The 21535-nt window shown below is 41.1% G+C and overlaps 1 protein-coding gene and 1 non-coding gene across 8 annotated transcripts in view; one reads left to right on the top strand and one right to left on the bottom strand.

Annotated features, from left to right (window-relative positions):
• RAD9B (RAD9 checkpoint clamp component B) overlaps window positions 1-21535 on the bottom strand; it is a 37837-nt gene that overhangs the window by 4582 nt on the left and 11720 nt on the right. For 5 of the 7 annotated variants that reach the window (XM_032239292.1, XM_032239278.1, XM_032239317.1 and 2 more), the window contains 5 exons: window positions 20090-20196; window positions 18047-18156; window positions 17891-17955; window positions 16913-17035; window positions 14315-14549 (listed from right to left, as the gene is read on the bottom strand). In XM_032239292.1, the coding sequence (XP_032095183.1) occupies window positions 14315-14549; window positions 16913-17035; window positions 17891-17955; window positions 18047-18156; window positions 20090-20196 (640 nt within the window). The remainder of the gene's footprint in view (window positions 1-14314; window positions 14550-16912; window positions 17036-17890; window positions 17956-18046; window positions 18157-20089; window positions 20197-21535) is intronic. The other 2 variants (XM_032239300.1, XM_032239308.1) reach the window with 1 other exon arrangement.
• LOC116528260 lies at window positions 5685-5825 on the top strand. The gene has a single exon (XR_004258955.1). It is a non-coding gene; the product is annotated as a U4 spliceosomal RNA (small nuclear RNA).

Raw genomic sequence — 21535 nt, 5'->3', positions numbered from 1 at the left:
TCCCAAAGAGGTCCATGTACTAAGCCCATGAACCTCTGAATATGTTATGTCACACCGCAAAGGGGAATTAAGGTAGCAGTTGGAATTAATGTTTCTAATTGCTGAAGTGGAATAGCCAGGTAGGCCCAATATAATCACAAAGATCCTTAGAAGTGGAAGACCAGGAAGAGTTAAGGTCAGAGTGTGGCTGTGTGAAAAAACCGGCCATTGCTGATTTTGAAGATGCAAAGGAACTACAAGGCAAAGAATGCAAGTGGCCTCTAAAAGCTGGAAAGGGCAAGAAAACAGAATCTCCCCCAGTCTCCTGAAGGGAACACAGCTCTGCTGACACCCTGATTTTAGCACAGTGAGACCCAATTAGGAATTCTAACCTTCAGAATTGTAAGACACTCAATTCATGTTGTTTCAAGCCACTAAATTTGTAATAATTTGTTAGAGGGTCATTGGGAAACTAATATACTGATCTGGCCATAATTGGAGGCATGGTTTCAATTTCCTCTAAAGAGTCTAGTCTTGGCTGGGCGCTGTGGCTCACGCCTGTGATCCCAACACTTTGGGAAGCCGAGGCGGGCGGATCACGAGGTCAAGAGATCGAGACCATCCTGGCCAACATGGTGAAACCCCATCTCTACTAAAAAATACAAAAATTAGCTGGGCGTGGTGGCGCGTACCTGTAGTCCCAGCTACTCGGGAGGCTGAGGCAGGAGAATTGCTTGAACCCAGGAGGCAGAGATTGCAGTGAGCCGAGATTGTGCCATTGTACTCCAGCCTGGTGTCTGCCAACAGAGCAAGACTCTGTCTCAAAAAAAAAAAAAAAAAAAAAAAAAGAGTCTAGTCTTCACCAAGGTCAAGGTTCTAAGGCTAGAAAAGACCTAAATATAGCACCTGTGGCTGCTCAGTATATATCATCACATGCAAATAGCTCTTGATAATGTTTATGGTGCTACATGAGACTTGAAAGCTGAGGTTTTCTTTAATCTTTGAGAGCTGCCCTGAATCTGCTACTGGCTTAAATGCTATTTGCTACCCTCCCTTGTCCCCACCTTTTCTTTAGCCTATAAGTCTCATATGACTGGATAATGGGGCCCTTCTCCATATCTACTAATCTTTTAATGGAGGTACCTTGAGAACACTCATGCAACCAAAATTAACCTCAAGTTCAATATGAATTGAATAAGAAGAGAATTATAAAATCTTTTTTTACTAATATACATATTGTCCCTATTTTGATGCCCCTGAGAGCTATGTATAACTTCTGGTTTAAACTTAATAAAACTCCACACCAGGCCAGGCATGGTGGCTCATGCCTGTAATCTTAGCACTTTGGAAGGCCAAGGCAAGTAGATCACCTGAGGTCAGGAGTTTGAGACCAGCTTGGCCAACAGGGTGAAACCCCAATGCTACTAAAAACACAAAAATTAGCTGGGCGTGGCCAGGTGTGGTGGCTTATGCCTGTAATCCCAGCACTTTGGGAGGCCAAGGTGGGCAGATCACTTGAGGTCAGTTTGAGACCAGCCTGGGCAATACAGTAAACCCTGTCTCTACCAAAAAATACAAAAATAAGCTGGGCATGGTGGCACATGCCTGTAATCCCAGCTACTTGGGAGACTGATGTAGGAGAATTGCTTGAACCGAGGAGGCAGAGGTTTCAGTGAGCCAAGATTGTAACCCTGCACTCCAGCCTGGGCAACAGAGTGACATTCTGTCTCAAAAAGAAAAGGAAAAAAAAATCCACAGCGGAAAAAGCGACTGGTCACTGTTTGGAATATAGTGATACCTATCGTAACTTAGTTTTTAAAATCCTCTTTCCTAAAGTAGCACACCTAGCATATACTTCTTTTTAAAAATCAAGAGAATTGGCCGACCCGGTGGCTCAAGCCTATAATCCCAGCACTGTGGGAGGCTGAGGCGGGTGGATCACTAGGTTAAGAGATCAAGATCAGCCTGGCCAACATGGTGAAACCCCATCTTTACTAAAAATACAAAAAACTGCTGGGCGTGGTGGCCTGTGCCTGTAGTCCCAGCTACTTGGGAGGCTGAGGCAGGAGAATCACATGAACCTGGGAGGTGGAGGTTGCAGTAAGCTGAGACGTGCCACGGCACTCCAGCCTAGGTGACAGAGTGAGACTCCATCTCAAAAAAATAAAAATAAAGTGAATTAAAATTGATTTCATTTTGGAATTCTGTGATGTCACTTCAGGATATTCCAAGCCAGGGGTGAAGCTGTGCCAATTCCTGGCTCTGCACCAGGAACACAGAGGTGAGTAAGACTCAGGCCTGCCCTCGGGGAGCTCCTACTCTGCCTACCGGCATAAGAGCACACATAGTGAATTATCGTGTGACATAATAACGAATGAATAAGGCCAGGCGTAGTGGCTCACACCTGTAATCCCAGCACTTTGGGAGGCTGAGGTGGGAAGATCATGAGATCAGGAGTTTGAGACCAGCCTGACCAACATGGTGAAACTCTTTTCTCTACTAAAAATACAAAAATTAGCCACATGTGTGGCACGTACCTGTAATCCCAGCTACCCAGGAGGCTGAGGCAGGAGAATCACTTGAACCCGAGAGGCAAAAGTTGCAATGAGCCGAGATCATGCCACTGCACTCCAGCCTGGGTGACAGAGGGGGACTCCATCTCAAAAAAAAAAATCCGAATGAATAAGATGAACAAAATGCTCTGACTAGACTTAGAAGGCTCCAAAGGGAGAAGTGTCATTTGAGCCAGGCCTTGAAGGGTGGATAAAAGTTTGAAAGGGCTACATCTGCGTAGTATGGGTAAAAAATAGAAGTTTGAAAGGTAGAGAAGAAAGGAACATGATCACCCCAGGCTATAGGAACAACAGCACGGGCAAAAGTAAAACAGCAAAAGTGTGTGCCACACCTTTCCACTAGGATCAGGAATTAAGAAAGGAGCTCGCAAACTCCACTGCTACACAGCATTGTACCAGAGGCTATTAGCTAATGCAGTTGAAGAGATCAATTGAAAGCATTAAAGAATAAAAGTTTCTATACAAAATGTAGATAGTATGCCTAGAAAACCTGAAAGAATCAACAATAAATATAATGGAAATAATAACATAATTCGAAGTAGCAGGATATAAAACTAACACAAAAAAAGAGTCTTCACATACACAATAGGCAGTCAGAAAATAATGGTAGAGAAAACCTCATGTACAGTAGCAACAGAGAAGATTATTTAGGAATAAACTTAGTAATAAATATACCAGCTGGGCACAGTGGCTCACACTTGTAATCCCAGCACTTTGGGAGCCCAAGGCAGGAGGATTACTTGAACCCAGGAGTTGGAGACTAGCCTGGACAACATGGCAAAATCCTGTCTTTGCAAAAAAAATACAAAAAATACAAAAAATTAGCTTGATGTGGTGGTATGTACCTGTAGTCCCATCTACTTGGGAGGGTAAGGTAGGAGGATCGCTTGAGCCTGAGAAGTGGAGGCTGCAGTGGGCTGAGATCACACCAGTGCACTCCAGCCTGGATGACAGAGCAAAAGCCTGTCTCAGAAAATAAATAAATAAATAAGATAAAAAAGTAAATGGATAAAACCTATCTATACAGAAGGAACGTTAAAACACTCGTGAAAGACAAAAGTAGACTTAAACAAATGGAAATATATTGCCTGTTTCTCGACAGAATGAAAATGTCAGTTTTCCCCAAGTTAACAAATTTAAGAAAATCTGACTAATTTTGTTTGTTTTGAGACAGAGTCTCGATCTGTTGCCCAGGCTGTAGTGCAATGGCGCGATCTCGGCTCACTGCAACCTCCGCCTGCCAGGTTCAAGTGATCTTCCTGTCTCGAACTCCCAGGTAGCTGGGATTATAGACACTTACCACCATGCCTGGATAATTTTTGTATTTTGTATTTTCCATAGAGTTGGGGTTTCACCATGTTGGCTAGGCTGGTCTTGAACTCCTCAAGTGATCCATCTGCCTCACCTCCCAAAGTGCTGGGATTATAGGTGTGAGCCACGGTACCTGGTCTGAAAATCTGAATAAATTTTTTATGGAAATAGATAACTTGATATTAAAGTTCAAATTTAAAATAATTCTTCTGATTGTGGTTTTGAAGAAAAAAAAAATTAAAATAAACCTGGCTGGATGTAGTGACTCACACCTGTAACCCCAGCACTTTGGGAGGCTGAGGCAGACAGATCACCTGAGGTCAGGAGTTCACAACCAGCCTGGCCAACATGGTGAAACCCATCTCTACTAAAAATGCAAAAATTAACTGGGCATGGTGGCATGTGCCTATAATCCCTGCTACCCAGGAGTCTGAGACAGGAAAATCGCTTGAACCCAGGAGGCGGTGGTTGCGGTGAACCAACATTGCACCACTGCACTTCAGCCTGGGCAACAGAGTGAGACTCTGTCTCAAATAAATAAATAAAACTTCAAGAATAGCCAGGAAAACACTGCCACAAAGACTAACCATACCAAACAGTAAAACATACTCTGAAGCCTATGTAAAGTGTGATTGAAACACATGAAGAGATGAATCAGCAGAACAGAAAATAAAATCCACAAGCAGACTCAAAAATACAAAAAGAAATTTAATATATGATAAACAGGACCTTCAAATCACTAAGGCAAAGGCAGACTTTATAGTATTGGTTCTGAGATAGCTGGGAAGCCATTTTGAAAAAGATACAATTAGATCTGTACTTTATGCCATGCACAGAAGAGAAAATCCAAATGGCTCAGGATGCAAATATGAAAAAATGAAATCACACAAGTTCTAGAAGAAAACATGGGCAAATTCCTCTTTTAACTCCAGGTAGGGAAAAGCTTGCTTTCTAATTACTGACTCAAAAGTTCACTGACATTTTTTTTTTTTTTTTTTTTCAGATGGAGTTTCACTCTTATTGCCCAGGCTGGAGTGCAATGGCAATCTCAGCTCATTGCAACCTCTGCCTCCTAGGTTAAAGCAATTCTCCTGCCTCAGCTTCCTGAGTAGCTGGGATTACAGGGGCCCACCACCATGCCTGGCTAATTTTTTGTATTTTTTGTAAAGACAGAGTTTCACCATGCTGGCCAGGCTGGTCTTGAACTCCCGACCGATTCAGCCACCTCAGCCTCCTAAAGTGCTGGGATTACAGGCATGAGCCACCATGCCCAGCCTGACAATTTTTAAACAGTATAAATTGGACTACATGAAATTAAAAATTTGAAGAAATAAAGAAATGAAAATATTTTGCATGGCAAAAAAAAAAAAAAACACCTTAAAACACAACTGACAAAATGGGAGAAAGCATCTGCACCATTTATCACAGATACATGGCTAGTATTCCTATCTATATAAAGAATGCTTATAAAAACTCAATAGAAAAATGGAAAGAGACATGAATAAACAATTAACAAAAGTTATAAAATGCTCTTTAAACACATAAGAAGATGTTCAACCTCACAATTATAGAAATGCAAATTAAAACTGTACTGAGATAATCATTTCACAACTATCAGTTTGGCCAAAAAAAAAAAAAAATTAAAGTTTGACAACATATGCTGCTTGCCAGGCTGTGGGGAAATGGGTACTCCACTACTGCAGGGAATGCAAACTGGCATAACTGGAGAGGAATCTGGCAGAGCCTCACAAAACTACATCTGCACTTACCTTGTGAACCAATGGCCCCACTTTTAGGCATTTACCTTGAAAATATACTTCCAGCTTTGCGCAGTGGCAGTATCGTAGCCAATGAGGTTTATCCAAGGCACGATTATTGCTAATTGAAAACTTTTCCCAATACCCCGCCATGACAACTTGAAATATAGTTGGCATTGGCAATTTTTGACAGTCTCTGCGGAGACTGAAGAAAAAAAGAAAAAAAAATACACTTCTGACGATATGAAAATATACGTGTAAAAGGTTATTCATTGCAGCTTTCTTTGTAAGTGTAAATAAAATACTGGTGGGGAACCTAAATGCCCAGATATGGAAGAATGGTTCAGTTAACTATGGTATAGTCATACGTGAAATACAACACAGCTGTTGGGGAAAAAAAGAACTCAGGATGGAGTGATTTCTAGTATATGCTCTCAGGTGCAAAAAGCAAAGTAGAAAATTGAATTTACAGTGTAAGACAAAAGAAATAAGAAAATTTATATGTATCTGCTCATGTGTGCAAAAAGAAACACAGAAATGATAAATAAGAAACTAGGGCAGGCATGGTGACTCATGCCTATAATCCTAGCTAGCACTTTGGGAGGCTGAGGTAGATGGATCACTTGAGATAAAGAGCTCAAGACCAGCCTGGCCAAAATGGTGAAGCCCCTGTATCTACAAAAATTACAAAAATTAGCTGGGCATGGTAGTGCATAATTGTAATCCTAGCTACTCGGGAGGCTGAGGCACAAGAATCACTTGAACCAGCGAGGCAGATGTTGCAGTGAGCCAAGATTGCACCACTGCTCTCCAGCCTGGGTAACAGAGCTGAGACGCCATCTCAAAAAAAAAGAAAAAAGAAAAGAAACTAATGAGATTTATTCTCTATAAGGGGCTGTGCACAGAGTAGAAAAGAGACAGTGAGACTGCCCTGCCCTGCATATAGCTTTTTCTTTTTTTCTTTGAACGGTGTTTCGCTCTTGTTGCCCAGGCTAGAGTGCAATGGTGCAATCTTGGCTCACCACAACCTCTGCCTCCCAGGTTCAAGCAATTCTCCTGCCTCAGCCTCCCAAGTAGCTGGGATTACAGACATGCATCACCACGACTGGCTAATTTTTGTGTTTTTAGTAAAGATGGGATTTCTCCATGTTGGTCAGGCTGGTCTTGAATTCACAATCTCAGGCGATCTGCCTGCCTTGGCCTCCCAAAGTGCTGGGATTACAGGAGTGAGCTACCGCACCCAGCCTCCTGCGTATAACTTTTTGTATAGTTCTGATTTTTAGGACCATATTAATGATTCACGACTCAAAGCAGCAAATAAATAAAATCAACAAGGGTTTGGAGTGAACCAAAATGGAAGACAAACAAACAAATGAAGCTAACTATATTACAAATGATTCAAGTCACCATACTGAAACCTGAGTGGGGGAAGAAAAGAACTAAGCTAAGTAACTTTGAAAAACAGTATTTTGAATACTTTAAGACTAAAGACAAAAATGTTCACAAATATTGTACTTCTAGTTAGTTGATTTGTTTTTCAAAGAAGTATGAGTTAGAACTTCTGAAATTATGCATTCTGGGATTTACAGTAAGTTAATATATAGTGGGTAAGAGATAAGTTTCTCATTGTCAAAGAGTTTCAGATAAGGAAAGGGGGAGATTAGCATGAACCCTACGGGGCTGGAATAGAAACGGAGGAATCAATATGAATGCATAGGTTTTAATGCATGTATATAAATAGATATAAAAACAGATCAATATATGTATACATGTTAATGCATACATAAAATTCCTAACTCTGCCTGCTGAGAGGGCCCAAAAGCAATGAAACCCTCATACAAAAGAGCACACCTAGCACCCAGAAGTTGGTCTCTATATTCCATCTCCAACAAAAGGAACCAGGTCTTCTGGGAGAAACAGTTGATTCCAGAGCTGGGGCAGGGGAAGTACAAGATAAGCCCAGAATACCTGAAGGTGCCAAAACAGTAAGGAAGCGCTCAAAAAATGTGGGAGACATGTCAAAGGGACACAGGCCCAACCTGAAGAGGCTCCCAGTGGCCAAATATGGTGCAGTTCGAACAATAAAATAAGAAATGATAGTAATGGATTATAACCCATAGAATAAAATGAAGATCCAAGAGCACACAGTGATATAAATCACTGAGTAACACACAGGGGAGAAATTAAAGTTCTTTCTCTTTTTTTTTTTTTTTTTTTTTTTCCGAGACGGAGTTTCGCTCTTGTTACCCAGGCTGGAGTGCAATGGCGCGATCTTGGCTCACCGCAACCTCCGCCTCCTGGGTTCAGGCAATTCTCCTGCCTCAGCCTCCTGAGTAGCTGGGATTACAGGCACGCACGACCATGCCCAGCTAATTTTTTGTAGTTTCAGTAGAGACGGGGTTTCACCATGTTGACCAGGATGGTCTCGATCTCTTGACCTCGTGATCCACCCGCCTCGGCCTCCCAAAGTGCTGGGATTACAGGCTTGAGCCACCGCGCCCGGCTTAAAGTTCTTTCTTAAAGTGGGTCTTCATCTAATAAATGTGCTAAAAAAAATAGAAAAATCACCAGTTTGTAAATATCACAGTAATAACTTTCTGGCAAATAAGCATCAATAGATGCTTAAAAAATAAATCAGGCCAGGCGCAGTGGCTCACACCTGTAATCCCAGCACTTTGGGAGGCTGAGGCAGGTGGATCACGAGGTCAGGAGTTCGAGACCAGCCTGACCAACATGGTGAAACCCTGTCCCTACTAAAAATACAAAAGTTAGTTGGGCATGGTGGTGTGTGCCTGTAATCCCAGCTACTCAGGAGGCTGAGTCAGAAGAATCGCTTGAACCCGAGAAGCAGAGGTTTGGTAAGCTAAGATTGAGCCACTGCACTCCAGTCTGGGCAACAGAGTGAGACTCTGTCTCAAAAAAAAAAAAAAAAAAAGCAGGCCGGGGGCAGTGGTTTATGCCTGTAATCCCAGCACTTTGGGAGGCCATGGCAGGTGGATCATGAGGTCAGGAGTTCAAGACCAGCCTGGCCAAGATGGTGAAACCCTGTCTCCACTAAAAACTATAAAAATTAGCTGGGTGCAGTGGCAAGCACCTGTAATCCGAGCTACTCTGGCAGCAGAGGCAGGAGAATTGCATGAACCCAGTTGGCAGGAGTTGCAGAGATCATGTCACTGCACTCCAGGCTGGGTGACAGAGTGAGACTCCGACTGGGGGGGGCGGAATGTATGATGAAAAACAGAATATTTACATAGTATCAAAGTATCTCTCCCTGAAATACTTACTAGTTCATAAAAGAAAAACAGTAACTTTATAGTAGAGAGCTGGCAGACACCGCATTGACCATATGAGAAATTACCACCACCAATAAGGAGAAAAATCAACCTATTGCTCCAGATATGATGTCCAAAGAGAACCCAACATTACTATTCTGTTGAATTCTCATTAATATTCTGTTGAAATACACAGTTTAAATTTAATCATGAGAAAAAATAAGAAAAACCCAAAGTTAGGACATTCTACTAAAATGGCAAGGTAAAGAAAGACAGCAGGCTGGGCACGGTGGCTCACATCTGTAATCCCAGCAGTTTGGGAGGCCAAGGACAGTGGATCACCTCAGGTCAGGAGTTCAAGACCAGCCTGGCCAACATGGTGAAACCCCATCTCTACTAAAAATACAAGAATTTGCTGAGTGTGGTGGCATGCGCCTGTAATCCCAGATACTCAGGAGGCTGAGGCATGAGAATCGCTTGAACCCAGGAGGCAGAGGTTGTAGTGAGCCAAGATCGCACCACTGTACTCCAGCTTGGGTGAAAGAGAAAAACTCTGTCTAAAAAAAAAAAAAAAAAAAAAAAAAACAAAGGATAAGACAAGGCAAGACTTAGAAAATGTTCCAGATTAAAGGAGCCTCTGCTGCTAACCTAAGATGTTAACATTTGAGGTATCTGGCTACTATGGGAATTCTTTGTACTATTTTCACAAGTGAGTCTGATTTAAATTTTTTTTTTTTTTTTTTTTTTGAAGACGGGTTTTTGCTTTTTTTACCCAGGCTGGGGGGCAATGGCGGGATCTCGGCTCACCGCAACCCCCGCCTCCTGGGTTCAGGCAATTCTCCTGCCTCAGCCTCCTGAGTAGCTGGGATTACAGGCACACACCACCATGCCCAGCTGATTTTTTGTATTTTTAGTAGAGACGGGGTTTCACCATGTTGACCAGGATGGTCTCGATCTCTTGACCTCGTGATCCACCCGCCTCGGCCTCCCAAAGTGCTGGGATTACAGGCGTGAGCCACCGCGCCCGGCCCCTGATTTACATTTTTTTAATTAAAATTTAATGTTCATGTAAATATATTTTTAATAAAAAAAGGTAGGTGGGCTCGGGGGCTCATGCCTATAATTCCAATACTTTGGGAGGCCAAGGCAGGCCTACTGTTTGAGCCCAGGAGTTCAGAGATCAGCCTGACAACATGGTGAAACCCCATCTGTACTAAAATTACACAAAAAAATTAGCTAGGTGTGATGGCACATGCCTGTAGTTCCAGCTACTTGGGAGGCTGAGGTGGAAAGATGGCTTGAGCCTGGAAGGCAGGGGTTGCAGTGACCCGAGACTGTACCACTACACTCTACCTGGGTGACAGAGACCCTGTGTAAAAAAATAATAAAAGAAGAAGAGACCAGTCTGGCCAACATGGTGAAACCCCATCTCTACTTAAAATACAAAAATTAGCCAGGTATGGTGGCAGGAGCCTGTAATCGCAGCTACTCAGGAGGCTGAGGCAGGAGAATTGCTGAACCTGGGAGGCAGAGGTTGCAGTGAGCCAAGATTGTGCTATTGCACTCTAGCCTGGGCAACAAGAGTGAAACACCATCCCCAAAAAAAAATTAAAAAGGAGGAAAAAGGAAGTCTTAAAGGCAGAAAAATATTTGATGTGATTCTCTTACTTACTTGTATTTTCTGACTTTTGTTCAATGAAATGATCATTGTACTGTCATATCAAATATTAAATGTGGAGGCCAGGCACAGTGGCTCATGCCTGTAATCCCAGCACTTTGGGAGGCTGAGGCGGATGAATTACTTGAGACCTCAAGTAAGTTTGAGACCAGCCTGACCAACATGGTGAAACCCTGTCTCTACCAATAATACAAAAATTAGCCTGATATGGTGGCATGAACCTATAATCCCAGCTACTTGGGAGGCTGAGATAGGAGAATCGCTTGAACCCAGGAGGTGGAGGTTGCAGTGAGCTAAGATCACTTCACCGCACTCCAGCCTGGGCAACAGAGCAAGACTCCATCTGAAAAAAGAAAAAAGGAATATTAAATGTGGAGAGTCTAGAAGAAGGGCATATAGATATTCTTTGTACTATTTTTGCAGCTTTTTAAAAATCTGAACTTATTTTAAAAGGAAAAGTTAACAAACAAATGATTACACAAATAGGGCAGGCCATATTAAAATAATGTTATTAGCATAATACAGCTATAGCTTTAGTCTAGATCATGGCAAACCCTGCTAATGGAACAGAGTTAGAGCTTTGGAGTCATTCTCAACTTAGCTTGCCCAGCCAAATGATTGGTGTGGCTACTAGAGATGAAATCTATCTGCCATTTTTGGCATAGGGTAAATTTTGTATGGGGGAAGTGAGGATAAAAGGAGGAAGCCAGGTAAAGACTATATTAAATAGCCTAGTCCCTGCATGTCATTCTAGGGAGTTTAGGCTTAATCCTATGGGAGAAGCATAACAATCTAAGAGTTTTAAAAGCAAGAGAATGATATATAATAATAATAGTTTTTTATTTATTTATTTTTTGAGACAGAGTCTTGCTCTGTTGCCCAGGCTAGAGTGCAGTGGTGCGATCTTGGCTCACTACAACCTCTACCTCCTGGGTTCAAGCAATTCTCCTGCCTCAGCCGCCTGAGTAGCTAGGATTACAGGTGCCCACCACCACACTCAGCTAATTTTTGTATTTTTAGTAGAGACAGGTTTCAATATCTTGGCCAGGCTGGTCTCAAACTCCTGACCTCATGATCTATCCACCTCAGCCTCCCAAAGTGCTGGGATTACAGGCATAAGCCACCATGTCCGGTCAATAACTAACTTTTATCAAGCACTGACCATGTGCCTGTTACATCATAAGCTCAATTTTTACAATCCTATTTAGTGGGTATATTTATTACCCCCATTTTACTAAGGAAACTGAGGGAAAAATAAATAACTTGTCCAAGTCACACAGTTAATGTGTGGTAAGAGAGAGGTTTGAACCTCCGAATGTGAACCCTAGAGCCAGAGCTCTAAAACTCTGGGCCTCATTGTAGACCTAGGGTTTGGACAAAATCTATAAGTACACTGTGGAGGAGAAGCAGGGTGAAGGAGAATAGAGCACAGAGGACGAACAGAAGCCCATCGAAGTTCAGGTGGAACATGGTAAGGGTTTACATCATTTATCCATAATGTAATTTCACCTTTGCAGGAGTTTGCCACATTAAAGCAAATAATTCCCTTTTAAAATAGAGCCTTCTTTCCAGAATTTAGTGACACAATAGGAAATTTGGAGTAGAGTGCTGCAATGGTGCTCATGGAGCTTAAAGTTCTAAATGTCATTTTATCTAGTAAAGAAACTGGCCATCTTAATGAATTTCAGGGACATGAAGCAGCAGGAAAATGATTTCTGTTGTTGCCTGTGAAAAAGTAAGCTGAATATGTGTGACCAGAAAAATAGGAGAGGACAATGCTTTTGTACAATGAGAACACAGTAAAATCTGTGTTTTCACTTTATGGCCAACTTAGTAACACACAGGAAGAGAAAATTGCCCTAAGTATTGGGCATATAAATACTCAATAAATACCTATGGTATCAAATGGGTTACATCCAGTTTACTAATCAAATTCTGCCCTAAAAGTCATATACAGTGTAATAGGGTGAATTTTTTTTTTTTTTTTTTTTTTTTTTGAGACGGAGTTTCGCTCTTGTTACCCAGGCTGGAGTGCAATGGAGCGATCTCAGCTCACTGCAACCTCCGCCTCCCGGGTTCAGGCAATTCTCCTGCCCCAGCCTCCTGAGTCGCTGAGATTACAGGCACGCGCCACCATGCCCAGCTAATTTTTTGTATTTTTACTAGAGACGGGGTTTCACCATGTTGACCAGGATGGTCTCGATCTCTTGACCTCGTGATCCACCCGCCTCGGCCTCCCAAAGTGCTGGGATTACAGGCTTGAGCCACCGCGCCCGGCCGGGTGAATTTTTTTTTTTAAGAGACAGGGTTTTACTCTGTTGCCTGGGCTGGAGTCCAGTTGTGTGATCTTAGCTCACTACAGCCTTGAACTACTGGGCTCAAGAGATCCTCCCACTTCAACCTCCTCAGCAGCCAGGACTACAGCCGCCACATCTGGCTAATTTTAAAATTTTTGTAGAGATGGGCTCTCACTCTGTTGCTCAGGCTGGTCTTGAACTCCTGGCCTCAAGAGATCTTTCCTCTTTGGCCTTCCAAAGAGCTGGGGTTACAGGCGTGAGCCACTGTACCCAGCCAAGATGGTGATGGTGACTTTCAAAAATATTATTTCTACTTTCAAATTTCTAATTCTAACTAAGAAACTCATATTTTCAAACCAATAATAACAGCAAAACGAGCTTAAACAAAACATTAACAAGTACAATTAGAATTATCAATATTTGAGATACTTCAGTTTCTAATACATTGCTTACCTTCAGCTCAGTAGATTTCATTAGGTTTAACACTACAGCATTCTGTGAAGCTTATTATCTATCTTATAGAATAAGATGTTATTAACTGGGACTCCATCATGAAGGAATTTGTAATATTTGTTGGGATGAAATTTATATTTGTACTATTATGAATATAAGATTTACCAACCAAATTTGAAAAATAAAATTACAGGGAAACTTATTTTAGGAAACAAATTATTTATATGACCTCAGAATATTAGTGTTATTCAAAGATAGAATATACTATAAACAATGATAATTTATTCTTGGAAACAAGGGACTCAAATCTCTTTGTTTTTCTTTTTTTTTTTTTTTTTTTGCATGTAATGTGCCCTTCTGATGGGACTGAAATCTCTACTTGAATATGCTTTGTTAGAAATTACTGACTGAACAATTTAACTATTTTCTGTTGATATTCTGTAAATCAGGCTTTCTCTATCAGACTTTTCTTTATTCTGTAATTCAGACTAGTTTCACTTTTTCCTTATTAAAAAATAAGAAAAACTACGCTGGGTGCAGTGGCTCACGCCTGTAATCCTAGCACTTTGGGAGGCTGAGGCGGGTGGATCACGTACAAGGTCAGGAGATCAAGACCATCCTGGCTAACACAGTGAAACCCTGTCTCTACTGAAAAAACAAAAATATTCGGGAAAATTTGTGCTCAGTAAAAAAGTTTTAAAAAATAGAAAAAAATTAGCTGGGCGTAGTGGCACACACCTGTAGTCCCAGTTACTCAGGAGGCTGAGGCAGGAGAATCGCTTGAACTAGGGAGGTGGAGGTTGTGGTGAGCCAAGACCACACCATTGCACTCCAGCCTGGGCAACAAGAGGGAAACACCATCTCAAAAAAAAAAAAAAAAAAAAAATCAATTTTCACAACATGGCCAGGTGGGGATTTGAAAGGAAGACTGCATTGGGAGACAGATGAGAATTCTTGACTGAGATGTGGTTCAATCTCAATGCTTTTCTTTTACCTTTCTGAGACACAGAGACCCTGGCACTTCCTCTGTGTTGCTGACACTGCTTTCTGATACTTCACTGATGTCTCCATTTGCTCTTTTCATTCCAGGGTGGCCACAGTTTTCCAGTGCAGAGATGTTTGTGAGAGTCTCCTTAGGATAAATCCTTCTTGGTGCTGCTTTTCTTGATATACATTCCAGGGTCTGGCCAGTTGCATTTTTACCAGCCTTTTTTTTAATCAGATCTGACCTGAGGTATTAATAGACACTAAATGAATGAACTGTTTACTGTGAAATATATTTTTATGTAACTAATGGACAATGTGGGATGACAGTGATAGCACTGGGTTAGGGAATATATTGAAATACATAAAACTAAATTGTTGAATGTTAAAATTTATATGTATGATCATTTATAAATTCTCTTGATAGGCGAACCTTTCAGTAAAGCAACTCACTGTGCATAGAATATCTTGTGATACGGTGACAGGAGTAAGTTAGGGAAAAAGTCAAGTAAATTACTACACATCTATATGATAAAATGTGTGTAGTCATTAAGAATCATGTTTTTGGCCAAGCGCAGTGGCTCACGCTTGTAATCCCAACACTTTGGGAGTCCAAGGCGGGTGAATCATGAGGTCAGGAGTTCAAGACTAGCCTGGACAAGATGATGAAACCCCGTCTTCACTAAAAATACAAAAAAAAAATGGCCGGGCAAGGTGGCTCAAGCCTGTAATCCCAGCACTTTGGGAGGCTGAGGTGGGCACATCATGAGATCAGGAGATTGAGACCATCCTGGCTAACACAGTGAAACCCCAACTCTGCTAAAAATACAAAAAACTAGCCAGGCGTTGTGGCACGCGCCTGTAGTCCCAGCTACTTGGGAGGCTGAGGCAGGAGACTCGCTTGAACCCAGGAGGCGGAAGTTCCAGTGAACCAAGATTGCGCCATTGCACTCTAGCCTGGGTGGCAGAGCCAGACTCCTTCTTAAAAAAAACGGGAGTTGGAGAGAGATAGCATGGGGAGAAATGCCAGATATAGGTGAAGGGGAGGAAGGCAGCAAATCACACTGCCATATGTGTACCTATGCAACAATCTTGCATGTTCTTCACATGTACCACAAAACCTAAAATGCAATTAAAAAAAAAATTAGCTGGCTGTGGTGGCGGGCGCCTGTAGTATCAACTACTTGGGAGTCTGAGGCAGGGAATTGCTTGAACCCAGAAGCCGGAGGTTGCAGTAAGCCAAGATCGAGACACTGAACTCCAGCCTGGGTGACAGAGCAAGACCATCTCAAAAAAAAAAAAAATCATTTCAAGTCATAATCAGTGATATTGAAACATGCATACAATACTAAAACTGCATACGCTATATGATCCCAATCGTGTTTTAAAATACAAGTATAGGCCAGGCACAGTGGCTCACATCTATAATCCTAGCACTCTGGGAGGCCGAGGCAGGATTGCTTGACCCCAGGAGTTAGAGACCAGCCTGGGCAACATGGTGAAACCCCATCTCTACAAAAAACACAAAAATTAGCTAGCCTTAGTGGCAGGCACCTGTACACCTAATTACTCAGGAGGCCGAGGTAGAAGACTTGAGCCTAGGAGGTCGAGACTATGGTGAGCCATGATTGTGCTACTGCACTCCAGCCTGGGTGACAGAGTGAGACCCTGTCTCAAAAAAAGTAATAATAAATAAAAATAAAGTATACATAAAATTGAAAGTGTAAAAGAAAATCAGTGAGCCAGAATGTTAACAGTGGCTATCTCTGGGTGGTGCAATTATGAGTAAGTTTTATTTTCTTCTGTGTATTTTTCTCTGTTTTACAAATTTCCCAAAATAACTTTTACAATAAAGCATCCTTCTTCCCCGAAAAGTTATTAAGAAGGAAAATTAAAAGAAAGAAAACAATGGCTATCCCTATATCTGAGTAAAAATTCTAAGGAAGTGAATAGACTTACCTGTGAAAACACTGTACTACTCCTAAAAAAAATAAAAAATAAACAACTAAAGCCACAATGTGGTGACTCACACCCATAATCCCAGCACTTTGGAAGGCTGAGGCAGGCAGATGGCTTGAGCCCAGGGATTTGAGACCAGCCTGGGCAACATGGCAAAACCCCGTCTCTACAAAAAAAAAAAAAAATACAAAAAATTAGCCGGGTATGGTGTCACAGGCCTACAGTCCCAGCTACTTGGAAGGCTGAGGTGGGAGGATCACTTGAGCCAGGGAAATGGAAGCTGCAGTGACTCGAGATTGTGCCATAGCACTCAAGCCTAGGCAATGGAAGTGAGACCCTTTCTAAAACAACAACAACGACAACAACAAGAAACCCTAAAAATTGGAATTGAGTTTTGGAAAACAACACAGATAAACCAGTCAGTCTTGTTCAGTTCTAGTCAGAACAGAAAAAGCAAATATCCGACACAAGACTGATGATGTTTCTATGCTACAGGTAAGTTTCACTATAGCTCTTCTGTATTCAGTCAAAATTTCTGATCTAATATTTCACTCCTCAATTGTTTCCTAAGGGAATGCCAGTGAATTATTTCAGAATAAGATTATGATGGCTTGTCCCAATCAATAAAGAAGTTAAAGCACAGTCTTACCTTTTTTGTTTCTGTGAAAGACACAGTGACTGTGGTGAAGACGCTCTACTTGGCTCATCAGCTAATGTGGCCAAAATAAAGTTAGCTTCCACTAACATATCATCAATACTTAAAGCCAGAGGTCTAAAAAAGCAAAGTCAGAGCAACAGTGACACTTATGTTCTGATGAACATTAGGAACACAATAGAAATGATCCTTAATTTTGGAGTAAAAAGAAACAGTAGAAGTAAATGTTCTTTTTGTGTTTATACAAATTGCCACAGTCCTGAGAGCTGAAAGGACCCTTAGAAATCATCAGATTCAATTTCATAAAACACAACCTAATCTCATTTGACATTTTAGTTCTAAACTATTATAATAAATATCATAGTTTCCTAGAGATCTAACTTGTTTATGCCATGGATAATTTTGTAATTAGGCAATGTATTCAGTACCATGTCAAATTTATAAATGTTTCACTTTGTAGATGAATATATCTTTCTCAATCAAGTTGCCAATTAAAAAATGCCATGTTGGCCAGGTATGATGGCTCACACCTGTAATCCCAGCACTTTGGGAGGCCAAGGTGGGCAGATCGCTTGAGGTCAGGAGTTCAAGGCCAGCCTGGCCAACATGGTGAAACCCTGCCTCTACCAAAAATATAAACATTAGCCAGGCATGGTGGTAGGTGCCTGTAATCTCAGCTACTTGGGAGGCTGAGGCAGGAGAATTGCTTGAACCTGGGGGATGGAGATCACAGTGAGCCAAGATCGTGCCACTGCATTCCAGCCTGGAAGACAGAGTGAAACTCCGTCTAAAAAAATAAAAAGTAAAATTAAAATGTCATGTTCTAGCATCTTTCAAACTTTTAGTTTGATAAGCATTAATAGTAAAGTTAAGGTATCCCTGAGGTATTAATTTCAAAGTGATCCAAAGGGTTTTGTTATTGATATAAAATAAAAGAAAGAAACAAACTCAGAAAAATTCTCAAAGACCTACTTCCCGGGAAAATCAAAATAAATGGATATAGGAGCATGTGTCGCTTCTGAAAATGTCAGTATTCCCTGAAAAAAGAAAAGAAGAAAAAAACTTGGAATCCTTATATAAACTTTCAGTGAAAATTTCAATTTTAATTTGATATAAATCTTTATTTACCTTCAATTCTTTGAAGCAAAACGTTATCTCAGTGTCCATTCCAATTTGAAAGAAATCAAAGTCATCTGAACCAACAAACATCTCACTGTACACAGCATTGCTCAAATCTGCTTAATAGTATCGGAAAATAAAGAATAAAATCAGTTCCAGAGGTATTTGTTAAATTTTAATACAATAACATAATTGGCTGGGCACTGTGGCTCACACCTGTCATCCCAGCACTTTGGGAGGCCAAGGTGGGCAGATTACTTGAGCCCAGTAGTTCAAGCCAGCCTGAGCAACATGTGAAACCCCATCTCTGCAAAAAATATAAAATTAGTGGGGTGTGGTGGTGCATGCCTGTAATCCCAGCTACTTGGGAGGCTGAGGCAGGAGAATCGCTTGAACCTGGGAGGCAGAGGTTGTGGTAAGCCGAGATCGTGCCATTGCACTCCAGCCTGGGCAACAAGAGTGAAACTCCATCTCAAAAAATGAATAAAATAAAATAAAAAATACAAAAATTAGCTGGATGTGGTGTCATGCACCTGTAGTCCACCTACTTGCAAGGCTGGGGTAGGAAGACTGCTTGAGCCCTGGAGGTTGAGCCTATACTGCAATGGGCTGTGATCACACCACTGCACTCCAGCCTGAGTGACAAAGTAGGACTCTGTCTCAAAAAATAAAAAATAAAAAAAATAAAGTATCAAAAACATAAGAAACAAAAGATAAACAGATAAGTTGGACTCAAAATTGAAAACTTTTCTGCTTCAAATCATGCCATCAAGAAAATAAAAAGACAACCCAAAGAATAGGATAAAATATTTGCAAATCACAGATCTGGTAAGGGGCTAGTATACAGAATAATCAAGACAAATACTCAAGTGAAAAATGGGCAAGGCATTTGAACAGACAGTTCTCCAAAGAAGATATGCAAATAACCAATAAGCATACAAAAAGATGCTCAGTATCATTAGTCATTAGAGAAATGCAAATCAAACAATGAGATACTACTTTATACCCACTAGGATGGCTTTGATCTATCCAAAAGACAGATGATAGACACTGGAACCCTCATACACTGGTAGTAGGAATGTCAAATGGTGCAGCTGCCTTGGAAAACAGTTTAGCATTTTTTCAAAATGCTGAACATAGGGTTCCCATATGACTCAGCAATTTCATTCCTAGGTATATACCCAAGATAAATGAAAATATATGTCCACACAAAAACTTATACATAAATATTTATAGCAGCATTATTCATATGAGCCAAAAAGTGAAACAATCCAGATATCCATCAAATGAAGAACGGATACCTGAAATGTGGCATAACCATTCAAAGGAATTTATTTAGCAATAAAAAGAATGAAATACTTGATACATACTACAATATAAAACAAGCTTGAGAGACAGCCAGCCCCTGAACCAGCCACACCAACTGTGGCTGCCCAGCACCAATAAACGTGCTGCTGTGTCAATGTCCCAGGAGACAACACTGGTCTGGAACTCCCGTCAAGCCACATGGAGTGGGGAGCTGCTGTAGGAAGGTTGTTTAGATGAATTCTCTGGGCTATTCAAGAAGGAGGCAGACACAGGCCTGATTAGACCACTGGTACAACAGTGGAACAGAGCCGGAGAAATGAGTAACGCTCCGGTGATCTACATTTTTTCAGTCTCCCAGCTTTAGCCTTGGTCTCAGTGCTCAGCTTCCTAATTTTTCTATTTTTAGTAGAGATGGGATTTCACCATGTTGGCTGCTGGTCTTGAACTCTAGACCTCAGGTAATCCACCTGCCTCAGCCTCCCAAAGTGCTGGGATTATAGGCGTGAGCTACAGCGCCCGGCCCCATTTTCCTCATTTTAAAACCATCTGAATTTCAAAGCTAAATATTTTAATTGCTGATTGTGTTACTTGTTGGATCTCTTAAAACTTTTTCCAACCTTTCTACATCTTACTGCTTTTTAGACAGGAATAAAATTATGACACTGATATTTGCAGTATGATTAGTAATCAACAAAGACAGGAAGTAATAATCCATCAAAACACCATTTCAGATATAATCCTTACCCATTGATTCCTCATTAGAACTCTTGAGGCAAAAATTCAGTGGAGTAACAGCAAGAGTAACTTCCTCTTGACTTGATGTAAAAAAAACAATGGCATCAGCAAGCAATCTATAAAATGTAAAAAACAGTATTAACATTATTTGAAAAACAAAGAGAAAGACATACTTTATTAACTGGGACTCAAATCTCTTATCTGGAAATATATAATTTCCAGGCTCACGCCTGTAATCCCAACACTTTGGGAAGTCAAGGCAGTTGGATCACCTGAGGCCAGGAGTTCAAGACCAGCCTGGCCAACATGGTGAAACCCTGTCTCTACTAAAAATACAAAAATTAGCCAGGCATGGTGGCGGGCACCTGTAATCCCAGCTACTCAGGAGGCTGAGGCAGAAGAATTGCTCGAACACGGGAGGTGGAGGTTACAGTGAGCCAAGATCGCACCACTGCACTCCAGCCTGGGTGACAGAGTGAGACTCTGTCTCAAAAAAAAAAAAAGATAAAAATGAAATTTTTAGAATTTATGTAATCTTGGTGTTAATCTGATGTTAAGACATTGGCTGAGCAGCGTTTCTTGATATCAAAATGTCAGGAACACCTACAAAATTCATTTGGGAAGTTTTCCGGTGTTAAGCAGGGGCAGTTATACAAGATGCCAAATAACTTGACACAGAAAAAATGACAATATGAATGTGCAATTCAAAAAGGAAAGAAGGAAGGGCCAGGTGTGGTAGCTCACACCTGTAATCCCAGTACTTTGGGAGGCTGAGGCAGATGGATCACTTGAGCTCAGGAGTTTGTCTCAATCAGCCTGAGCAACATGTCGAAACCCCATCTCTACAAAAAATATGGAAATTAGCTGGGCATGGTAGCTTGTACCTGTAGTGCCAGCTACTTGGGAGGCTGAGGCACAAGAACTGTTTGAACCCAGGAGGTGGAGGTTGCAGTGGACCAAGATCACATCACTGCACTCCAACCTTGGCCATCGAGGAAGACTTTGTCTCAAATAATAATACTAGTCATAGTAATAATAATAAAACCATATGGATAAAATATCCTTGGGTCACAAAATAACGTTAATTAATGTTTAATGCTACAACTGAACTGAAAACTGGATGCATTTCAAATAATAAGTTTCAAGTTTCAAATTTCAAGACAAATATGCCTCACTCATTATCTAGAGAAAAAAAAACTGTTAACAGTTAGGGCCAAAATCATTTCACATAAAAAATGTTAAAATTTCCTCAAGCTCCGTGTTCTAAGATTCAAACAGGTACCATATAAATGCAACTTGACATAAAAATCCACTGATGGGAGATTTTTAGAACTTTCTTGGGTCACTAAATTAGTATTGCTACCATTAGTTATTGTCCACTATTGTCTTTTTCAAGGTTTCCTCTTGCCCCTGAAGGGTGATCTCTCCAAGTCAACTTTTAGCTTAAAAAATATG

The sequence above is a fragment of the Sapajus apella genome, unplaced genomic scaffold (assembly GCF_009761245.1).
Source record: "Sapajus apella isolate SASKATOON/1434 unplaced genomic scaffold, GSC_monkey_1.0 scaffold2, whole genome shotgun sequence".
Taxonomy (NCBI): Eukaryota; Metazoa; Chordata; class Mammalia; order Primates; family Cebidae; genus Sapajus; species Sapajus apella.
The sequence above is the reverse complement of the archived record's forward strand: the minus strand, read 5'-3'. Positions and strand labels throughout refer to the sequence as shown.